The following is a 19603-nucleotide window of genomic DNA, read 5'->3' on the forward strand; positions in this document are numbered from 1 at the left end:
AGTACAGTAGTATGTAATGTAGTGCAGTAGTATGTAATGTAGTACAGTAGTATGTAATGTAGTACAGTAGTATGTAATGTAGTGCAGCAGTATGTAATGTAGTACAGTAGTATGTAATGTAGTGCAGTAGTATGTAATGTAGTACAGTGGTATGTAATGTAGTACTGTAGTATGTAATGTAGTGCAGTAGTATGTAATGTAGTACAGTAGTATGTAATGTAGTGCAGCAGTATGTAATGTAGTACAGTAGTATGTAATGTAGTGCAGCAGTATGTAATGTAGTACAGTAGTATGTAATGTAGTGCAGTAGTATGTAATGTAGTACAGTAGTATGTAATGTAGTGCAGTAGTATGTAATGTAGTACAGTAGTATGTAATGTAGTGCAGCAGTATGTAATGTAGTACAGCAGTATGTAATGTAGTGCAGCAGTATGTAATGTAGTACAGTAGTATGTAATGTAGTGCAGTAGTATGTAATGTAGTACTATAGCATGTATTGTAGTACGGTAGTATGTAATGTAGTGCAGTAGTATGTAATGTAGTACTATAGCATGTATTGTAGTACGGTAGTATGTAATGTAGTGCAGTAGTATGTAATGTAGTGCAGTAGTATGTAATGTAGTACTGTAGCATGTATTGTAGTACGGTAGTATGTAATGTAGTGCAGTAGTATGTAATGTAGTACTGTAGCATGTATTGTAGTACGGTAGTATGTAATGTAGTGCAGTAGTATGTAATGTAGTACTGTAGTATGTATTGTAGTACGGTAGTATGTAATGTAGTACTGTAGTATGTAATGTAGTGCAGTAGTATGTATTGTAATGTAGTGTAGTAGTATGTAATGTAGTGCAGTAGTATGTAATGTAGTGCAGTAGTATGTATTGTAGTGCAGTAGTATGTAATGTAGTACTGTAGTATGTAATGTAGTATGTAATGTATGTAATGTAGTACTGTGGTATGTAATGTAGTACTGTAGTATGTAATGTAGTATGTGGTGTAGTAATGTAGTATGTAATGTAGTACTGTAGTATGTAATGTAGTATGTAATGTAGTACTGTAGTTTTGTAATGTAGTATGTGATGTAGTAATGTAGTATGTAATGTAGTACTGTAGTATGTAATGTAGTACTGTAGTATGCAATGTAGTATGTAATGCAGTACTGTAGTATGTAATGTAGTGCAGTAGTATGTAATGTAGTGCAGTAGTATGTAATGTAGTAATGTAGTATGTAATGTAGTAATGTAGTATGTAATGTAGTAATGTAGTACTGTAGTATGTGATGTAGTAATGTAGTATGTAATGTAGTACTGTAGTATGTAATGTAGTAATGTAGTATGTAATGTAGTACTGTAGTACTGTAGTATGTAATATAGTACTGTAGTATGTAATGTAGTACTGTAGTACTGTAGTATGTAATATAGTACTGTAGTATGTAATGTAGTAATGTAGTATGTAATGTAGTATGTGCTCTATGCTGTCCGCTCCTGTCCCCTCCGGACGCCGCTCTGCGCATGCTCCTTTGTTGAGTTTGGGTGGGAGGGTTAGCCGTTAGCACTGAGAGCTAACAGCCGGAGTGTGTAATGGCGGCCTCGGTGTTGCTGGGCTCTGTGGACAACACCGGACTCAACTTCACGGTGGGAGGCGGCAGCAGCGGCGGCAGCGGCACCGGGAATGTATTAATCGGGAGTAATAACGGACTGGGACCGGCGGGTCCGGCGCCCTGGAACCGTTCTCTGGACCGGGCGCTGGACGAAGCCTCGGCCACCGGGTGCCTGAACCTCAGCGGCAGGAAGCTGAAGGAGTTTCCCCGGAGCGCCGCCAACCACGACTTGACGGACACCACCAGGGCCGGTGAGTGAGCTCCAGAGCCCGGCGACTGGACACGGGGAGCCGGGCGGGGTCCTGTTCAGTCGGTTAGAGTAACTTGGGGAGAGTTTTTATGGAGTTGAGGCCGGTGAGGAGTCTGAATCCAACTTTAACGGCTGTGGGGAGGACGGGATGGGGAATACCGTCAGGGAGGGCCGGTGTTGTGACAAACATTGTAACGTTACCCCCCAAAATGTCCTCCCGCCGTGATTCCGCTGTCTCCGTGACATCATTACACCAAAACACCGCTCACAGACAAACCAGCAGGGCTCCACTTTATATCCGGAGGTCTTTAATTAACTTTATAACATGTTAACAACCAAAAGAATCACAGTGACAGCTAACGTTAGCCTGTTAGCTCTGTGTGTTCAACTAAACACAAAAAATGTCGGACTGATGTTAAACTAATAATTGAACTGAGTTTTAGTTTGTGTTGTTTTCTGATGAACTGAAGTTAAGACCCGCGGGGGGGGGGGGGCACATGTCGGGGTCACAGCTCGTGTCAGTACACCTGTAACTGTTGTTGATGTAGCCAGCTAGCATGCTAACAGTTTGTAGCATGTTGTGTGTAAACATGCTAACGTTAGCACACGGCTGGTTTGGTTAATTAAAGTTAGCTGGGTTGGTTAGCCGTTACCCGGCGGGACCGTCCGGTGTCGTGGGGCCAGTGGGCTGTGGATGAGCCTCACCCCGAGTGTCTGACGTCACGTTGTAAGTTCAAAAAGGTGAACACACACCTGGGGATGTTTTTGTTTGACGTGTGTGACGCCTGGTTAGATGATGAGAGCTGCTCCGCCCGCCCGAGAGGCTGACGGGCCGGGAAGGTGTGACAAAACAAACGGAGCTGAGGGAGCTAGTTTTGGACCGTCTGTCTGTCCCAGGACCCTCTGTCCCTGGGCTTATGGTCTGTCCATCTGTCTGTGTGTGTCTCTGTGTGTACAGAATTATGTCCTGTCTTAGTTGAGATAATGATATCAGTATAATGTTCTATGTGATAAAATATTGTCATACTGCAACATGTTAATGACAATAATATTGATATTAAATAAATAATAAATTGATAAAGTTCATCCGGATGACACTGGGAAAAAAACAGTTACAGCAACACCAATATAACAGACATATAAACAGTCAGTGGAGCTGATTGTTTTCGTTGTTGTCGGCTGATTCAGGGCTCCAGACTAACTATTTTCAGTCGGAGCACTGAAACCTTGCACTGAAAATTTCAGGAGCACAATCAGAAAATTTAGGGGCACACCTTAAATCGTCCTGCAACACAGTTATTCACATTTCTGGCCATTTTATCTGTGTCATAAACTATATGGAGTCTACTGTATATTTGACTGTTTTAGTTATTGAAGTATTTAACATCACAGAGACTTGTGGTCATTCTTAGACTAACATGTACAGATGTGAAGCTCTGACTGTATCTGACTGATGTTTAATGGAAACTCTTGTCTATATGAAGCTTACAGTCAGACACAGTGTATTCAGCCTGTGTAGCTGAGGTGACAGGTCAGACTGAGATGATGCTAATTTACAGTTCATGAACCATCAACATAAAGTACAGATCACCTGTAAAACATTTAATATATCAATCTATCATGATTACAACAGCTGGCAATATGTAGAAGTGCGGGGGGCTGTAGGGTGTAAATACATCTTATTATTGCAGCCTGTCAGGCTGTGCTGTGAAATAGGTTTAAAAATTGGCTGAAAAACAACAAAAGAAGGTTTCTAAAGTCAGTGATGACCAATTTATTGAGTTACAGTCCTGATTTACACACGTCTGTTTTAGGGGTGAGTTCTTGTACAAAAATCCCTAAATGTTTAGAGTGGGTCATTTTTTCCGTGTAACGTGTACACGGGTTTCACCGCTGGGTGGTGCTATTGCATTATACCAGTAAAGCCCCAGTTATCCGAATACCAACCGAACGGGCCATTTAACCAACAGTTACAGGCCGCCACACCGAAATATCGCCATTCCGACGGTCCGCCATCCCGAATTCTGGTCCCTGAGTCCTGACAGTAAGCTATGGCGAGCCTGTAGAAGCTGTATTCCTCATGCATATCAACGATTTTCACCGGGGACGCACGCGAGTAATTCAGGCTGACATGACCTGTTTTTCAGCGAACTCTTCTGGTAATTTTATTAAAAGGCATGGCATATAGGTCCACAGTAACTTATTATTATTATTATTATTATTATTGGGTCTGATAAGAGTGGGCTACAGTGAGTACAGGGCTATCAAATGACAGCATCCGTGGTGAAAGGAGACGGAATTGTGTGCGCTTTTACGCACAGGTCTAGGCGATCACAGATATTTGATGTGGGAAAGATGTAGCCAGATGTATTACCTGTTTTTAAGCAGCACGAGATATGTGGCTCGTCCGTCCGTCGGTAGCACGAGTCATGTGTGCCACTTCACCACCGACCCGTGCATAAAAGCGCAAACAATTCCGTCTCCTCTCACCGCGGACGCTGTGATTTGATGGCCTGGTACTCATTGTAGCCCACTGGTGAACAACCCCCTTAACGAACGTGTCTGTCTGACATAAGTGTTCTGATCATCAGGTAACAGTTCAAAAGATCCCAGCGTATTGACTGTGAGGATTTACTGCTTCTTTTGTTTTTATATCAGAGTCAACTAAATCTCTTTGGGGTTTTTACACTGTTGGCTGAACAGAACTAGGGATGCAAGATGTTGGATTGTTTGCTGATGCAGATATATTCACTTTTCCCCACCTAATTTCAGTGATCATCATCAAGTCTCTTCTGTACATGAATTAACATCATATTATACATGCAGACTGTGATGGTGATGGCCCACCAGCAGATGGAGACATGAAAAACTGTTCACTGTCTGTAATATTCATTCATTGTGCTGAATAAGAAAAAAAAAATGTGGGCAGATTCTGCCAGTATCACTGTGCATCCATAAACTGAACAGGACAGTTGTTAATCTGTCACCTTCTACTTTAGGAAACTGTGATGGCCATTTCAGGGCTCAACAGTAAGAATCACCTGAGGCAGGTAACCTGTCACATGGGGTCGGTAAATCTAACTCACCTGTCTGATCGGGTGAAAAAAGAATCAAACACGTTGTTTCTCTTGGAGCTGATGATGGACGCAGTGAAGGTGTGAGGCGTCTTGCTTCTGTCTCATCTTTGTTGAGAGCTGCACGTGAGCAGTACCAATCAGAGACATGAGAGAAAATGGCAGCAGGTAAAGACCAAGTTTATGAGCTGAGGTCCAGTGAGTATTTTAATCCTCACAGGAAACAGGAGTTCAGTTTGGTGGCATCAGAGGATTCGGGCGTTACTGTGAACACGTGTTCCACAGTTTGATTAAACAGGGTCATGTTTTTCGGGGCCAACTCTGGTGTGTGTTATCTGATAACCACTAACTGATAAATCATTGTGAACAGGAACAAGGAAACAATGAACTGCAGGAAAATAGATTTCTGACCACCACACATTAATGATGAAGTCTGTGTATTTAAATATGTGGTAGACCGAATGAATAATGGATGAAAGTGATGATGAAAAGTGTTCATGGGTGAGCTGTGTTAAAGCCAGCTGTCCCAGTCAGACCAGTATCAGGGTCAGGATGTGACTGAGTGACGTCTGACCTGGTCTGGGACCAGCTCAGGACCTGATGATGGTCTGGGATGACCCTGTGTGTGTGTGTGTGTGTGTGTGTGTGTGTGTGTGTTCGTGCAGCCACAGGCATCTGGTCAGTATGAATCAGCCTGATAAAAGAAGTGGAGCACAGACTTCACTGTGTGTCAGTGTTATAAAGATACTCACAGATAACCACCAGAGTTAGACGAATAAATCCTCTGATATCATCATCGCTATCAGTGTCAGCTGATCAATAACTTCACTATCAGTGTCAGCTGATCAATAACTTCACTATCAGTGTGTCAGCTGATCAATAACTTCACTATCAGTGTCAGCTGATCAATAACTTCACTATCAGTGTGTCAGCTGATCAATAACTTCACTATCAGTTTCAGCTGATCAATAACTTCACCATCAGTGTGTCAGCTGATCAATAACTTCACTATCAGTTTCAGCTGATCAGTAACTTAACAATCAGTGTGTCAGCTGATCAATAACTTCACTATCAGTGTGTCAGCTGATCAATAACTTCACTATCAGTTTCAGCTGATCAATAACTTCACCATCAGTGTGTCAGCTGATCAATAACTTCACTATCAGTTTCAGCTGATCAATAACTTAACAATCAGTGTGTCAGCTGATCAGTAACTTCACTATCAGTTTCAGCTGATCAGTAACTTCACTATCAGTTTCAGCTGATCAATAACTTCACTATCAGTGTGTCAGCTGATCAGTAACTTCACTATCAGTTTCAGCTGATCAATAACTTCACTATCAGTGTGTCAGCTGATCAATAACTTCACTATCAGTGTGTCAGCTGATCAATAACACACTAATTGTCACAAACCAACTTTTAATTTGGTGACTTCAGGGCACTTCCTGTGTTTGTGATCACAAGCTGCTGTACAACAGGGAATAGATGTTACCATGGTGATTTGTACTTCCTGTCAGCCAGGTGCAGATCCTCTCACAGCTGCACTGGTAAAGATATATACAAGTATTGTGTGTGTAGTATTGTATGTATCACAGTATGTGTACTACACCTGCTTCACACTGGTAGAGATCAGCTGATCAGTGAGGTCACCATGGCGACCACACAGAGCAATGTGATTGGAGGATTGTACAGAAGTGTTGTTAGACGTGATATAATATAACGTTTACTTTGTGTGTGTGTTTTCAGACTTGTCCCGTAACCGTTTGTCAGAGCTTCCTCTGGACGTCTGTCTCTTTGTGTCTCTGGAGAGTCTGAACCTTTACCAGAACTGTCTGAGGTCTCTGCCAGACAGTCTCCTCAACCTGCAGGCCCTCACCTACCTGAACCTCAGGTAAGACACCCGAATTACACACTGTTGGTTTGAGTCTAAACCCTACCCCTCTATCAGCTTGTCTCAGCTCATGGAGTCCAAGACAAATTTCCCTTCGGGGACAATAAAGTATCTATCTATGTCTATCCCAACAAGAATCAGGACACCCCACCCCTCTATCCCAACAAGAATCACGACACCCCACCCCTCTATCCCAAGAAGAATCAGGACACCCTACCCCTCTATCCCAAGAAGAATCAGGACACCCCACCCCTCTATCCCAACAAGAATCAGGACACCCTACCCCTATATCCCAACAAGAATCAGGACACCCCACCCCTCTATCCCAACAAGAATCAGGACACCCTACCCCTCTATCCCAACAAGAATCAGGACACCCCACCCCTCTATCCCAACAAGAATCAGGACACCCTACCCCTCTATCCCAACAAGAATCATGACACCCTACCCCTCTATCCCAACAAGAATCAGGACACCCCACCCCTCTATCCCAACAAGAATCAGGACACCCTACTCCTCTATCCCAACAAGAATCAGGACACCCTACCCCTCTATCCCAACAAGAATCAGGACACCCCACCCCTCTATCCCAACAAGAATCAGGACACCCTACTCCTCTATCCCAACAAGAATCAGGACACCCTACCCCTCTATCCCAACAAGAATCAGGACACCCCACCCCTCTATCCCAACAAGAATCACGACACCCCACCCCTCTATCCCAACAAGAATCACGACACCCCACCCCTATATCCCAACAAGAATCAGGACACCCTACCCCTCTATCCCAACAAGAATCAGGACACCCCACCCCTATATCCCAACAAGAATCAGGACACCCTACCCCTCTATCCCAACAAGAATCAGGACACCCCACCCCTATATCCCAACAAGAATCACGACACCCCACCCCTCTATCCCAACAAGAATCACGACACCCCACCCCTATATCCCAACAAGAATCACGACACCCCACCCCTCTATCCCAACAAGAATCACGACACCCCACCCCTCTATCCCAACAAGAATCAGGACACCCTACCCCTCTATCCCAACAAGAATCAGGACACCCCACCCCTATATCCCAACAAGAATCAGGACACCCTACCCCTCTATCCCAACAAGAATCAGGACACCCCACCCCTATATCCCAACAAGAATCAGGACACCCCACCCCTCTATCCCAACAAGAATCAGGACACCCCACCCCTCTATCCCAACAAGAATCAGGACACCCCACCCCTATATCCCAACAAGAATCACGACACCCCACCCCTCTATCCCAACAAGAATCACGACACCCCACCCCTCTATCCCAACAAGAATCAGGACACCCTACCCCTCTATCCCAAGAAGAATCAGGACACCCTACCCCTCTATCCCAAGAAGAATCAGGACACCCCACCCCTCTATCCCAACAAGAATCAGGACACCCTACCCCTCTATCCCAACAAGAATCACGACACCCTACCCCTCTATCCCAACAAGAATCAGGACACCCCACCCCTCTATCCCAACAAGAATCAGGACACCCTACCCCTCTATCCCAACAAGAATCAGGACACCCTACCCCTCTATCCCAACAAGAATCACGACACCCCACCCCTATATCCCAACAAGAATCACGACACCCCACCCCTCTATCCCAACAAGAATCACGACACCCCACCCCTCTATCCCAACAAGAATCAGGACACCCCACCCCTCTATCCCAACAAGAATCAGGACACCCCACCCCTCTATCCCAACAAGAATCAGGACACCCTACCCCTCTATCCCAACAAGAATCAGGACACCCTACCCCTCTATCCCAACAAGAATCAGGACACCCCACCCCTCTATCCCAACAAGAATCAGGACACCCCACCCCTCTATCCCAACAAGAATCAGGACACCCCACCCCTCTATCCCAACAAGAATCCAGCATCAGCAGAGGTGTAATGTCTTAATTTGGGGGGAAATATGAACTCATTTGACCCATGGATTCAAAGTCAACTTTTACCACAACACTGTGATACTGAAGAAACTTCTCTGTCTGTCTGTCCTTCTGTCCTCCAGTCGGAACCAGCTGTCTGTCCTTCCTGCAGTGGTCTGCAGTCTTCCTCTGAAGGTTTTGATTGCCTGTAACAACAAACTGGTGTCCCTTCCTGAAGAAGTTGGACTGCTGAGACACCTCACTGAACTGGTCCGTCTGACTGATCAAAGTATTGATCACATTGATTACCCTCAGTCTCTCCTGATTACTGACCGATAACATGAACAATGCTCACATGTAGACCTTTTCCAGCATGACCACATAAACATTCTAAATGTTTACATGTTTGTATTTCCTGTTGGGATGTTTGTTAACATAGCAGCTGACAGGAAGTAAACAGTTACCAGAGCAACGCAGTCTATATTGTCTTACTGTTATTAATGATGACTTATTGATTATCAGTTATTGATGGTTGCAGGATGTGAGCTGTAATGAGATACAGACTCTGCCATCTCAGATGGGTCAGCTGGAGGCTCTACGAGACCTGAACATCAGGAGGAACCACCTGGTCCGCCTGCCGCCAGGTAAATACACACAAGCACTCGTACTCATAGTCTACCTTTGTGTATTACTGGTGTGTGTAGTAACACCTGCGTGTGTAGTAACACCTGCGTGTGTAGTAACACCTGTGTGTGTAGTAACACCTGTGTGTATTACCTGTGTGTGTTCAGAGCTGGCGGAGCTCCCTCTGGTGCGTCTGGACTTCTCCTGTAACAAAGTGACCTCCATCCCCCTCTGTTACCGACAGCTCACACAGCTACAGACCATTGTCCTCGACAACAACCCTCTGCAGACCCCACCTGCACAGGTACACACAGGAAATGACACCATCAGCGTCCAAATGGAGGCTGTGTGGATTTGGGCTTAATGTGTGTGTTTCTGTGTGTGCAGATCTGCATTAAAGGGAAGGTCCACATATTTAAGTACCTGAACCTGGAGGCCAGTAAGACGACCCCCGACCTCCCAGACTACGACAGACGACCTTTGACCTTCAGCTCCTGGTCAGAACTCCTCCCCCCTCAGTCTGAGATCATCCGCTGTCTACATTCACACATTAATGGAGGCTTTTATTGTGAAATATTTGCTCACTTCCCATCGCCAATCAGCGAGTCCTCAGATAGTAAAGGAATGGCCCGTCTTACTCTGCCTCTGATTGGCTGACACTCTTACCCCAGCACTCACGAAGGCAACCAAAGATGGCGACAAGTAGTAGCCAATCAGAGGGAGAGCAGTGCGGGTCATTCCTTCGCCATCCTAGGAGTCACAAATTTGTTTCCCGTGTATCACCTCAGATGTAGCTACTTCCTGTTTTCCTTCCTGCTGTCATTTCCTCTGTTTGTCCCTCCTTTTCATCCTTTCCTCTTTCCTTCCTCCCCTCACTCCTTCCTTTCTCTCATCTTTTCCTCCTTATTTCATTTCCTTCATCTCTCAGGTTCAGGTTCAGGTTACTTTATTTGTACCCGTAGGTAGATTTGTTCTGCAGTAAGAGCATTTAACATGGAACACAAGACATTAGACTGCACAAAAACAGGACATAGAAACATAAAACATAAGAGACAAGTACTCAGAAGGCTTACTGATCAGGATTTGCAAAAGCCAGAAGTAAAACCAGAAATAAAAACCATGAAGGTTATTAAAAAACAAACTACTGGAGTGCCACGATAGAAGACCTGATTAAGAACATGATGCAAGGGACAATAAATAGTTAAGACAAATCAAAACTTCCAAAGGTGGTTAAGAATAATAAATCAATTAATAGGAAGGGTGTGCAAAATAAAAGACTTGCCTAAAAGAGCAATTGCAGCAGGAATAAAACTGTTCCCGCAGATCTTAGTCTTAGACCTCGGGGCCTTAAGTCTCTGACCAGATGGAAGGGGTTGAAATTCACAGAACTGAGTATGGGAGTCATCATTACAGATGGAGCTGGCTATTCGCTGTAACTGACCGGCATGCAGTGACTCTGAGCTCAGCTGTGACTCTCCAGTCAGCTGACTTGACCATTTAACAATCTGGTTCAGTGAGTTTCTGTCTTTCAGAGGCAAATTTCCAAACCATGACACAAGAGAAAAGGCTAAAACAGATTAGTCATGGTAACAGAGTGTCATCATGGTTTTGTCAATGTGGAAATGAGACAGCTTCCTCAGACAGAACAGATGCTGGTGCCCAGGGCTGCCCCTGACCAAATTGGGGCCCTAAGCCAAATTTTATTTGGAGCAGACTGATATTTCAAACTTTACATCCAAGTTTAGTTCCTTCTGTCAACAAATGCATCAGTTACACACTCATTTCAATCAGTATTTCTCTTTCTCCTCAAAAGCTGACCGTTATGAATTAAATTCACCAACAGATGGCGACATTTATCTCCATAAAAATAGTTGAAAACTTATATTAACAACATATATTGATAGGCTATAAACTTTAGCCAATATATTATATATTGGCTAAAGTTTATAGCCTATCAATATATACGACCACCAGCTGGTCATTTTACCACTCCTTTTCATCAGAGGTGAATGCATAGGGCGTTAACAAGACATTGAATAAATGTTAATCAGGGCCGCTGGAAAAAAAAAATTCTCCAGTGTAGACAGAGACTGGAGACAGATTCCTGTCTAATGAGTAGCAGCTTAGGTGTTTTATTTCAACAACATACCCACCTTCAAGTGAAGCACGAGCTTCCTCTTGTTTTGCCTTTTTTTTCCTGACTCGTGATGTCTTTTGGACGACATGTCGACAACTCTTCACCTGCTGCAGCTCTGCAAGTGCCTGCCGGCGCACCCCTCTGATTGGTCAGATGTCGAGTGCTGTCAATCATTGCAGCAACGCATGCGCGGTCAGATTACAGGTCTCTTCTCTCCTTTCTTGAGCTGATTCTACGCCCACCTCACGGTAGCGCATATGTGCATCCATTGTGCAAATGCGTCCCCTCACACAAAATGTGGCCCCCCATGGAAGATGAGGCCCTACGCACAGCGCGTGTTCTGCATTTAGGGAGGGGCGGCCCTGCTGGTGCCCTTTCTTGCTCACAGCTTCACAATTTTCTTTAAAATTCAGTGTGGAGTCGATGATAGTCCCGAGGTATTTATAGGATTGCACATTTTCAGCAGTGTCCCTTGATGATAGTGGTTTCAGGTGTACTGGCACTCCTTCTTAAATCAATGGCCATGTCTTTTTTTTTGAGTTCTAAAAATGAACCCTCACACCACTTAACAAAGTAGTCAGTGACAGGGCTGTGGCTGCTCTCATTTCCCTGAAGCAGACTCGCAACTACAGAGTCGTCCGTGTACTTTAAAATAAGACGATTTTTAAAAGTGCTCTGACACACTCAGATTAGCGACAGGTGAGTACTTAAACACCACAGACGATCACAGGAGCCACATAAAAGACATTTAAAACAAATATAAAACACTAAACACCGACGCCGAACTCTTACTGCCGGTCGCTGCGTGGGCCCAAGCTTCTCTTTCCTTCTTTCCTTTCCTTTCTTCCCTGTTTCTTTCCTTCCATGTCTCTTCCTTTCGTTTATATTCATTTTCATGTTTCCTTCCTTTCCCTCCTTTTTCCTCTTTTACTTTCCTCCTTCCTTCCTTCCTTCCTTCCTTCCTTCTTTTCTTCCTTCCTACTTTAATTTCTTCCTCCTGTTCTTCTTCCCTCCCTCTGCCCTCTTTCTTTCCTTCTTTCTTTTTTTCTGTCTCTCTTTCCTTACCTTCTCCTTCCTTCCTTCCTTCCTTCCTTCTTCCCACCCTTATATACTTTCCTCATCCCTCCTTCCTCCCTTCCCTCTTTTCTTCCTTTTTCATTTCTTTCTCCCTTCCTTCATTCCTCCTTCCTTCCCTTCTTCCATCCTTCCTACTCCATTCCTTTCTTTCTTCTCTTTACTTCTGTCTTTCCTTTTTTTGTCCGTTTCCTTCCTTCTTTCATTTATTTCTGTTCCTCTGTCCTTCTCTCCTTCCTCCCTTCCCTTTTTAACTTCACAGCACTTCCTGCTGACCCTTCGCAATAAAAGCCTTGTCAGTAGTTATTTGACCGTGTGTGTGTGTGTGTGTGTGTGTGTGTGTGTGTGTGTGTGTGTGTGTGTGTCAGTGTTGACGAGCTGTACCCTGGGCGTCCGTATGGAGCGTTGGATTCTGGCTTCAACAGCGTGGACAGCGGAGACAAGAGGTGGTCGGGGAACGAGGTCAGACACTCAGAGACACACACAGCGTGTCCTGTCCTCTGTTTCCTGTCTGTGTGTGAGCTCACTTCCTGTCTGTGTGTCCAGCCCACAGAGGAGCTGTCAGAGCTGCCGCTGCGCGTCGCTGAGATTAGCCGGGAGCAGAGACACCGAGGAGGAGGAGGAGGAGGAGGAGGAGGAGGAGGAGGGGGCGGGGCTCTGCTGGCTAACGGCACACGTGAGTTCATAACGATCAGACAGACGACACGCCGTCACTGATGGAAATTATTAAAGACACCTGACCGACCTTTCTGTCCATCTGTCCGTCTCCTTCAGACGTGGAGTCGGAGCAGATTGACTTCATCGACAGCTGTGTGGGTGAGGAAGAGGAGGAGGAGGGGAGGAGTCGAGGAGGAGGGAGCAGGGACAGCGTCAGCCTGAGCTCTCAGTTCATGGCCTACATCGAGAGACGCATCACCAGGGAGGTATGAGCTCCACCCACTCACCCCACATGAGATGTCTTTTATTGTGTCGAGCTGTGTGTGACTTCCTGTTTGTGCGTCCAGGGTTCTCCGGTCAAAACCAACTCAAGGACAGAGGACACGAGGAGACACAACAGGTACGAGGATCCTTCACGTTACTGCATACAGACGTTTTACAGTGGCCTGCGAGCTGTCAAACATCCTGTCTGTCTGTCTGTCTGTCTGTCTGTCCTTTAGGAGCGTGGTCGACGGTGTCACAGCGGTCTCTAGTGCACAGAGCCAGGTAACTCCTCCCACTGTCTCTCTGATACAGACCATCAACTGCAAATCCAGGCTGCTCATGTCTGTCTGTCTGTCTGTCTGTCTGTCTGTCAGAGAGGTGGTATTGGTCCAGGGGGCGTGGAGAGGATGAGGAGGGAGGCCCAGCTCGCCGCTCTGAGGTACGACGAGGAGAGACAGAAGAACCGATCTGTGCAGAGAGACGCCATCACCAGCTACACCAAGGTACCTTCTAACACTGCTGTCGCCATGACAACACAACAACACAACACAAGTCGGCCGTCACAGCTGTTGCGATCACGTCTTCGCTCTTTGTCGTGTTCACACTCTGTGACAGATGCTAGCAGCATGACGAGGCGCTGAGCAGACACTCGCTGTCTTGGCATGCTGCCTGTGTGTGTGTGTCACAGGACGAACCACACGCTCTGATGTCACTGTAAAACACTTCCCTTTATGACATGTGGAGGCAGAGCTATCGCTGCAGCTGCGGGTGTCATCGTCTTTGTGTGTTCTTGCTGGTCGGCGTTCTTCTTCTTCTCTGGGCCTTTAACATCAGACTAGAACACATGTAGGTGAACATGCTGCCCGTCAGGTCAGCAAGAAACACATCATCACTTCCTGCAGAACTGCAGATAAATAATAAACAAGTGCTGTTAACGTTCTCAGGATTTTGGCGCTGACGTGTCGTTTGCTGGAGACACGCTCACTGTCAGTCAGAGTGGTCACTTCCTGTTGATGTTTCACAATAAGAGCTTTAACAGATGATCAGAGCAGAATGAACCTGTGATGATGTCATCACCTGAGCTAACTCTTGTTGTTGTTGTTGTTTTTCCAGCACAAAGCAGCTCAGAGTCCAATAAAGTCCAGTCCAGACAGTGAGGTGAGACACACCCACATGATCACATGACCACATGATCACATGACCACATGACCACATGACCACATGATCAGATAGAAGAAAAACTTTATTTATACACAGAGTTTTACAAACAGCAGAAGCAGGAAGAGGACACTCAGAGACAGACGTCACATCAGAGACTGGACCAAGGTTGCTTCACAACAACAGGACCAAACATGTCAACAAAAACAAAAACAGGTCTGAACACCAGGAACTGCTCCTCCTGGAAGTTTGAATCGTTTTACCACATGATGTTTCAGGCAGCAGCGGTTCATCAGACAGAAACAAGACAAGGAGACACGCCTCCATATTTACAACCACTGATGGACGCACAACAGATCATGTGACAGCACATGTAGCTGCACTGACACCACACACTGCAACACACTGCACAACCAGTACACAGTCACACCACTGGAATACATTTAGAAAAATACATTAACAAAAAGATACATGTAGATGAAATGCATGTACTAAAAATATATTTAGAGAAAAGATCAGCGGTGCCCAGAGTCTCACCTCGAGTATCACATGATTTAAACACCAGGTAAAAAAACATCGTAATGACAAATTCTAGGTGAAATTGTCGAAGAAGATAGTTTTATATTTCACATTGGTTTTTAAAAAAAATTGGACATGTTTTTGTTTAAGAGAATAGAGGTGCTCTTAAAGTAGTGATACTCAGTGAGGAATCCCACAGTGAGGTAAGAAACAAAACTCGAGCAGCGCGTGATTTGTGTCTTAAATATAAAACGTAAAATAATTTAACAGAAAAGGTCGACGATAAAATCACGGTTCTTTAAAAATGTCTCAGTAATTGTTTTATTGTTTGTAATATGGAAAGTGTCCGAAAAAGTCCAGGCGACACATGGAGCAACAGTGTGTGAAGATGATGTCATCATTTCACACAGATGACGGCATAAAGATCTGAAGCTTAGACGCAGTTTACTAAACTCTCCGTGTCAGAGACTGAAACACAAAACGTATCTGTGTATTTCTGTGTGTCTGTGCTCCACCCCCTAAGTGTAGGCCACACCCCTCCACACCTGTTCACCCTCACCTGTTTGTCTTTTTCTGTGTGTGTGTGTGTGTGTGTGTGTGTGTGTGTTCAGAATGTCTACCCCTCCAGACGCTCCACCCACACAGATGACTCCGCCCTCTTCATGGTAAGAGTTTGACCACGCCCTCAAAACTCTACTAACAGTTTAAAATAAAGAGAAACAAAACTGATGTGAATCATTCAGATTCATGCATCCTCATCTTCATCGTCATCATCTTCATCACCATCATCATCATCATCATCACAGGAAACTGTACACCGATACTGCACATTGTGTTTCCTGTTGCTGTTTCACAATACGAGCCTGCTGTGGTAAATAGGGATGTCCCAATCACATTTTTTTATATGAGTCCTTTATTCTGAAACCGAGTCCGATCCGTTACTTTGCAAAGCATTAAGAAAGAAAAAAAAAAGAATGCATCCAAGTTGTCCCGTAAGGTTTGTTTTTTATTTAAATAGTATCCAAAAAGCTCATTGGTGGTTCAGCGGCACAAAATGTAAACAAATTAAATATCTTCTTCTTGTCTTCAACAAACAAAATAGGCCTCTATCTTTTGTAACGGTTTGACACATGAAACCAGTATTTTTCTTTTCCTCAGTCAAACCCCACAAAGAAACCATAAAACCCATAAAACAGGCCCCTTAACACCAAAATTAATTTTTTTTACCCCAGAATTATACTCAATTTTCAAAAATACAAATACAGTTTCAAGAAAGAATTTTTTTTTTTCACCAAAGAAAAGAAATGTTCCGTTCAGTCAGTTCAATCCAGTTCAAACAAAAAACTCCACTCTGGGATTTCCAAATAACATATCACATTTCAATTCAATTCAATCAACACAGTTCGCTAAAACAAAAACTCCATCCCAGGTTTTCCCGCAAACAAAGACGTAAGGAAAATCCACTGTTTGCTCTGACTCAGGGCCTGTCCCATTATGTGCACTTGATCACACTTACGCACTTGGACACTTGATGTGCGCGTCCATGTGCTTAGTGTAAGTGCGCAAGTGTATCCCATTTCTACGATGACCAAAAGTGCAGTGCGCTTGCTTTGTACTTTACCCACACTTACGGTAAGACCGCTCCTGAGCGGTATTTGGCCAAGTATAAATCCCACAATGCATCACCAGCTGGTGGAGTTCAAGCTGGTGAAGTATTTCAATGTAAGAAAAATGTTTTATAAATTAAACTTTATATCATAGTCACGTTCATATCATAGCGTAATGATGGTACATGTTAGGAAGCTTTGTTAATGTGTCTGTGGTGCGGAAATTCACATCAAGCTTTGCCCTGGAGTTATTTACTAACCACAGAATTTATCTGAAATAGGGACCACGGAACAAACGTTCCAATTCATTAAGTTAAGAACGGAAAACGATTACCTCTTTACCGGGCTAAAAATGCTGCAACTGATGGATACAGGTGAGTAATTTGCTCCATCATTTCTTTTGATTATGACTTTATTTTGAATATGACATATATTACAAAACAGTAGTTAACTTATTTAACCCTACCCCTTTTATTCACTAATTCATAATCTTTAACTTAACTTTAGATATCCAACGTAGTGTTATATACGCCAGCATATTAACTGACCTCCTTAAATGCATGTAATAGAAATATTAAATAAGAGGGTATTATTTACTGTTACTGCCATGAGAGTGATGTGGTCAGTTATGATGCTCTTGCATTAACCATCTTTGAAGAAGGAACATAAACTAAACTAAATAAATAACGGTCGAAATAATGGCCTTGATGTCAACATTTTATCCCATAATTAAATCTTAAACCCACCATGCACCACCTCTTACCGCAATGTTTTAATCTCATTAATTTGATTTTTATGTCGCTTTTACGATGTGGTGCAGAACAGACAGAAGAGTATGAGCTGAGATACTTCATGTGGAGAGGGTCATATGCGTGAGTTTAATAATGCGTGAGTTTTTATTTATTGTCACTGATTTATGAGCAAAGATTCTAAATGGGAAACAATTTCAGTTCTTTTCCAAAGACCGCTATATTGCTAATGTAATTACTGATGTGTAGGCAATGTGCGTATGTGCGTGTGTGTTAAGCTTACTGCATGTATTAACATGACATCTCGGTTGTCAGAATGGGCATTTTGCTCTCTACGCGTGCGTCTACGTCTTAGCATCTGGTGGGTCCTCCAAAGGATCTGGCCAAGCAGAGTGCCAAACAATGCCAGCACAATCAGCTGCATTTTCGCAGAGAATAACATCTAATGCGCAATGTAAGGGGCATTGACAAGTCTGTCCCAATTTTGTTTAAATATCCCTGCGTACTTGGCCACTTAATACGTGCTTGAACACTATAGGCAAATGTACGTTCCACGTGGCAAAACGTCACCAAAGTGTGTGCGTAACCAAGTGCACTCAGCCAAGTGTGGAAAAATGGGACAGCCCCTCAGCCCAGTTTCAAAACACTAAATCAACCCGGCCCGAAGGCTCCAAATAAGGCAAGCCATCAGCTGACTGTCTTATAAAAAATATATATATATTTATAAAATATACAGTGGTGGAAAAAAGTTTTCGGACCCCCCATGCATTTGTGAAATATTGCATTAAGAATCACTCTTAGGTCTTCAAGTGCAATTTCTTTTAGTACAGTCACAGCCAAAATACTAAATAAATCCTAAAAAAGCCATTAAAAACTTAAAATTGATTGGTTCCATAAAAATACATCAGAAATTTTGAGTATTGGGTCATTTTGGTACCAGTGATGAAGGTCGATCTTTTTATTAAAAGACACAATTTTTGTTGCCAAGCTTCGTGTCTACATAAAGCCAGCACATTTGAAAGTTCTTCAGACACAAAAATGGCTAAAACAAGGAACCTAACGCAGGAAACACGCCTGAAGATAAAGATTCTCAGCCAGGAAGGGTACAGCTGCCGCCAGATAGCCAGGAAGTGCAGATGCAGTCCTTCAGCAGTTGGATACACTCTGCAGAAATACAGACGAACCAACAGCTTGGAAGACAAACCAAGATCTGGGCGTCCAAGGGTTTCTTCAGCAAGAAATGACCGCATCCTGATCCGCATGTGCAGGCAAAACCGCCCAATGACATCACAGGAGCTTCAGCAGCAGTGGTCAAACCAAACTGGTGTCCAGTGTTCCACCCACACTGTACGTGGCCAACTTTTAGATCATGGCTTAAGGTCCTACAAGGCTATCAAGAAGCCCCTGATCAATGAGAGACAGAGGTTAGCCCGGCGTCGTTGGGCCCAGGCACACAAGAACTGGACAGCCAGGAATTGGAAGAAGATTTTGTGGTCAGATGAGTCCAGTTTCCAGCTTTATCTTCCTCCTACTAATGTGAGGGTACGCAGAAGGCCCGGCGAAGCATTATCTCCAGCATGTACAGTACGTACTGTCAAGCATGGTGGAGGCAGTATCATGGTTTGGGGATGCATGAGTGCTGCTGGTGTTGGTCATCTCACTGTCTGTGATGGCACATTGAACTCTACCAAGTATTGTACCATTCTCGAAACCCACATGCTCCCTTCTGCGCGTGCACTGTTCCATCGAGGTAAAAACTGGATGTTTCAACAAGATAATGGCCCTTGCCACACATCCAAGGCCAGTAGAACTTGGCTGCAGGAGCACAGTATCCAGGTCTTAGAGTGGCCAGCTCAATCCCCGGACATGAGCCCCATTGAAAATCTGTGGTGGATTATCAAAAGGTCTGTTTCAAAGCATAAACCAAAGAATTTAGAAGAATTAAAAGCAGTAATTCAAGAAGAATGGGACAAGATTACCCCTCAACAGTGTGAAAGGCTCGTGGGGAACATGCCAGCCAGGATTAGAGCTCTACTACGTGCCAATGGCAGGACTACTAAATATTAATTTGATGATGTGATGGT

General features: G+C 44.2%; 1 protein-coding gene across 4 annotated transcripts in view; it reads left to right on the forward strand.

The window, feature by feature from the left end:
- The first annotated feature begins 1534 nt into the window (after positions 1-1534).
- lrch3 (leucine-rich repeats and calponin homology (CH) domain containing 3) overlaps positions 1535-19603 on the forward strand; it is a 43558-nt gene continuing 25489 nt past the window's right edge. For 2 of the 4 annotated variants that reach the window (XR_013491014.1, XM_033631986.2), the window contains exons 1-14: positions 1536-1851; positions 6671-6815; positions 8874-9000; positions 9269-9374; positions 9522-9658; positions 9742-9851; positions 12934-13027; positions 13112-13241; positions 13340-13488; positions 13570-13622; positions 13723-13768; positions 13861-13989; positions 14600-14644; positions 15775-15828. Coding sequence is in view for 3 of the 4 variants with exons in the window: in XM_033631986.2 (XP_033487877.2) it covers positions 1581-1851; positions 6671-6815; positions 8874-9000; positions 9269-9374; positions 9522-9658; positions 9742-9851; positions 12934-13027; positions 13112-13241; positions 13340-13488; positions 13570-13622; positions 13723-13768; positions 13861-13989; positions 14600-14644; positions 15775-15828 (1596 nt within the window). In the remaining variant the exon portion in view is untranslated. Of the gene's footprint in view, positions 1852-6670; positions 6816-8873; positions 9001-9268; positions 9375-9521; positions 9659-9741; positions 9852-12933; positions 13028-13111; positions 13242-13339; positions 13489-13569; positions 13623-13722; positions 13769-13860; positions 13990-14599; positions 14645-15774; positions 15829-19603 lie in introns of all 4 variants that reach the window. The other 2 variants (XM_033631985.2, XM_033631987.2) reach the window with 2 other exon arrangements.

Source organism: Epinephelus lanceolatus, chromosome 4 (assembly GCF_041903045.1).
Source record: "Epinephelus lanceolatus isolate andai-2023 chromosome 4, ASM4190304v1, whole genome shotgun sequence".
In the NCBI taxonomy this organism is placed as follows: domain Eukaryota; kingdom Metazoa; phylum Chordata; class Actinopteri; order Perciformes; family Serranidae; genus Epinephelus; species Epinephelus lanceolatus.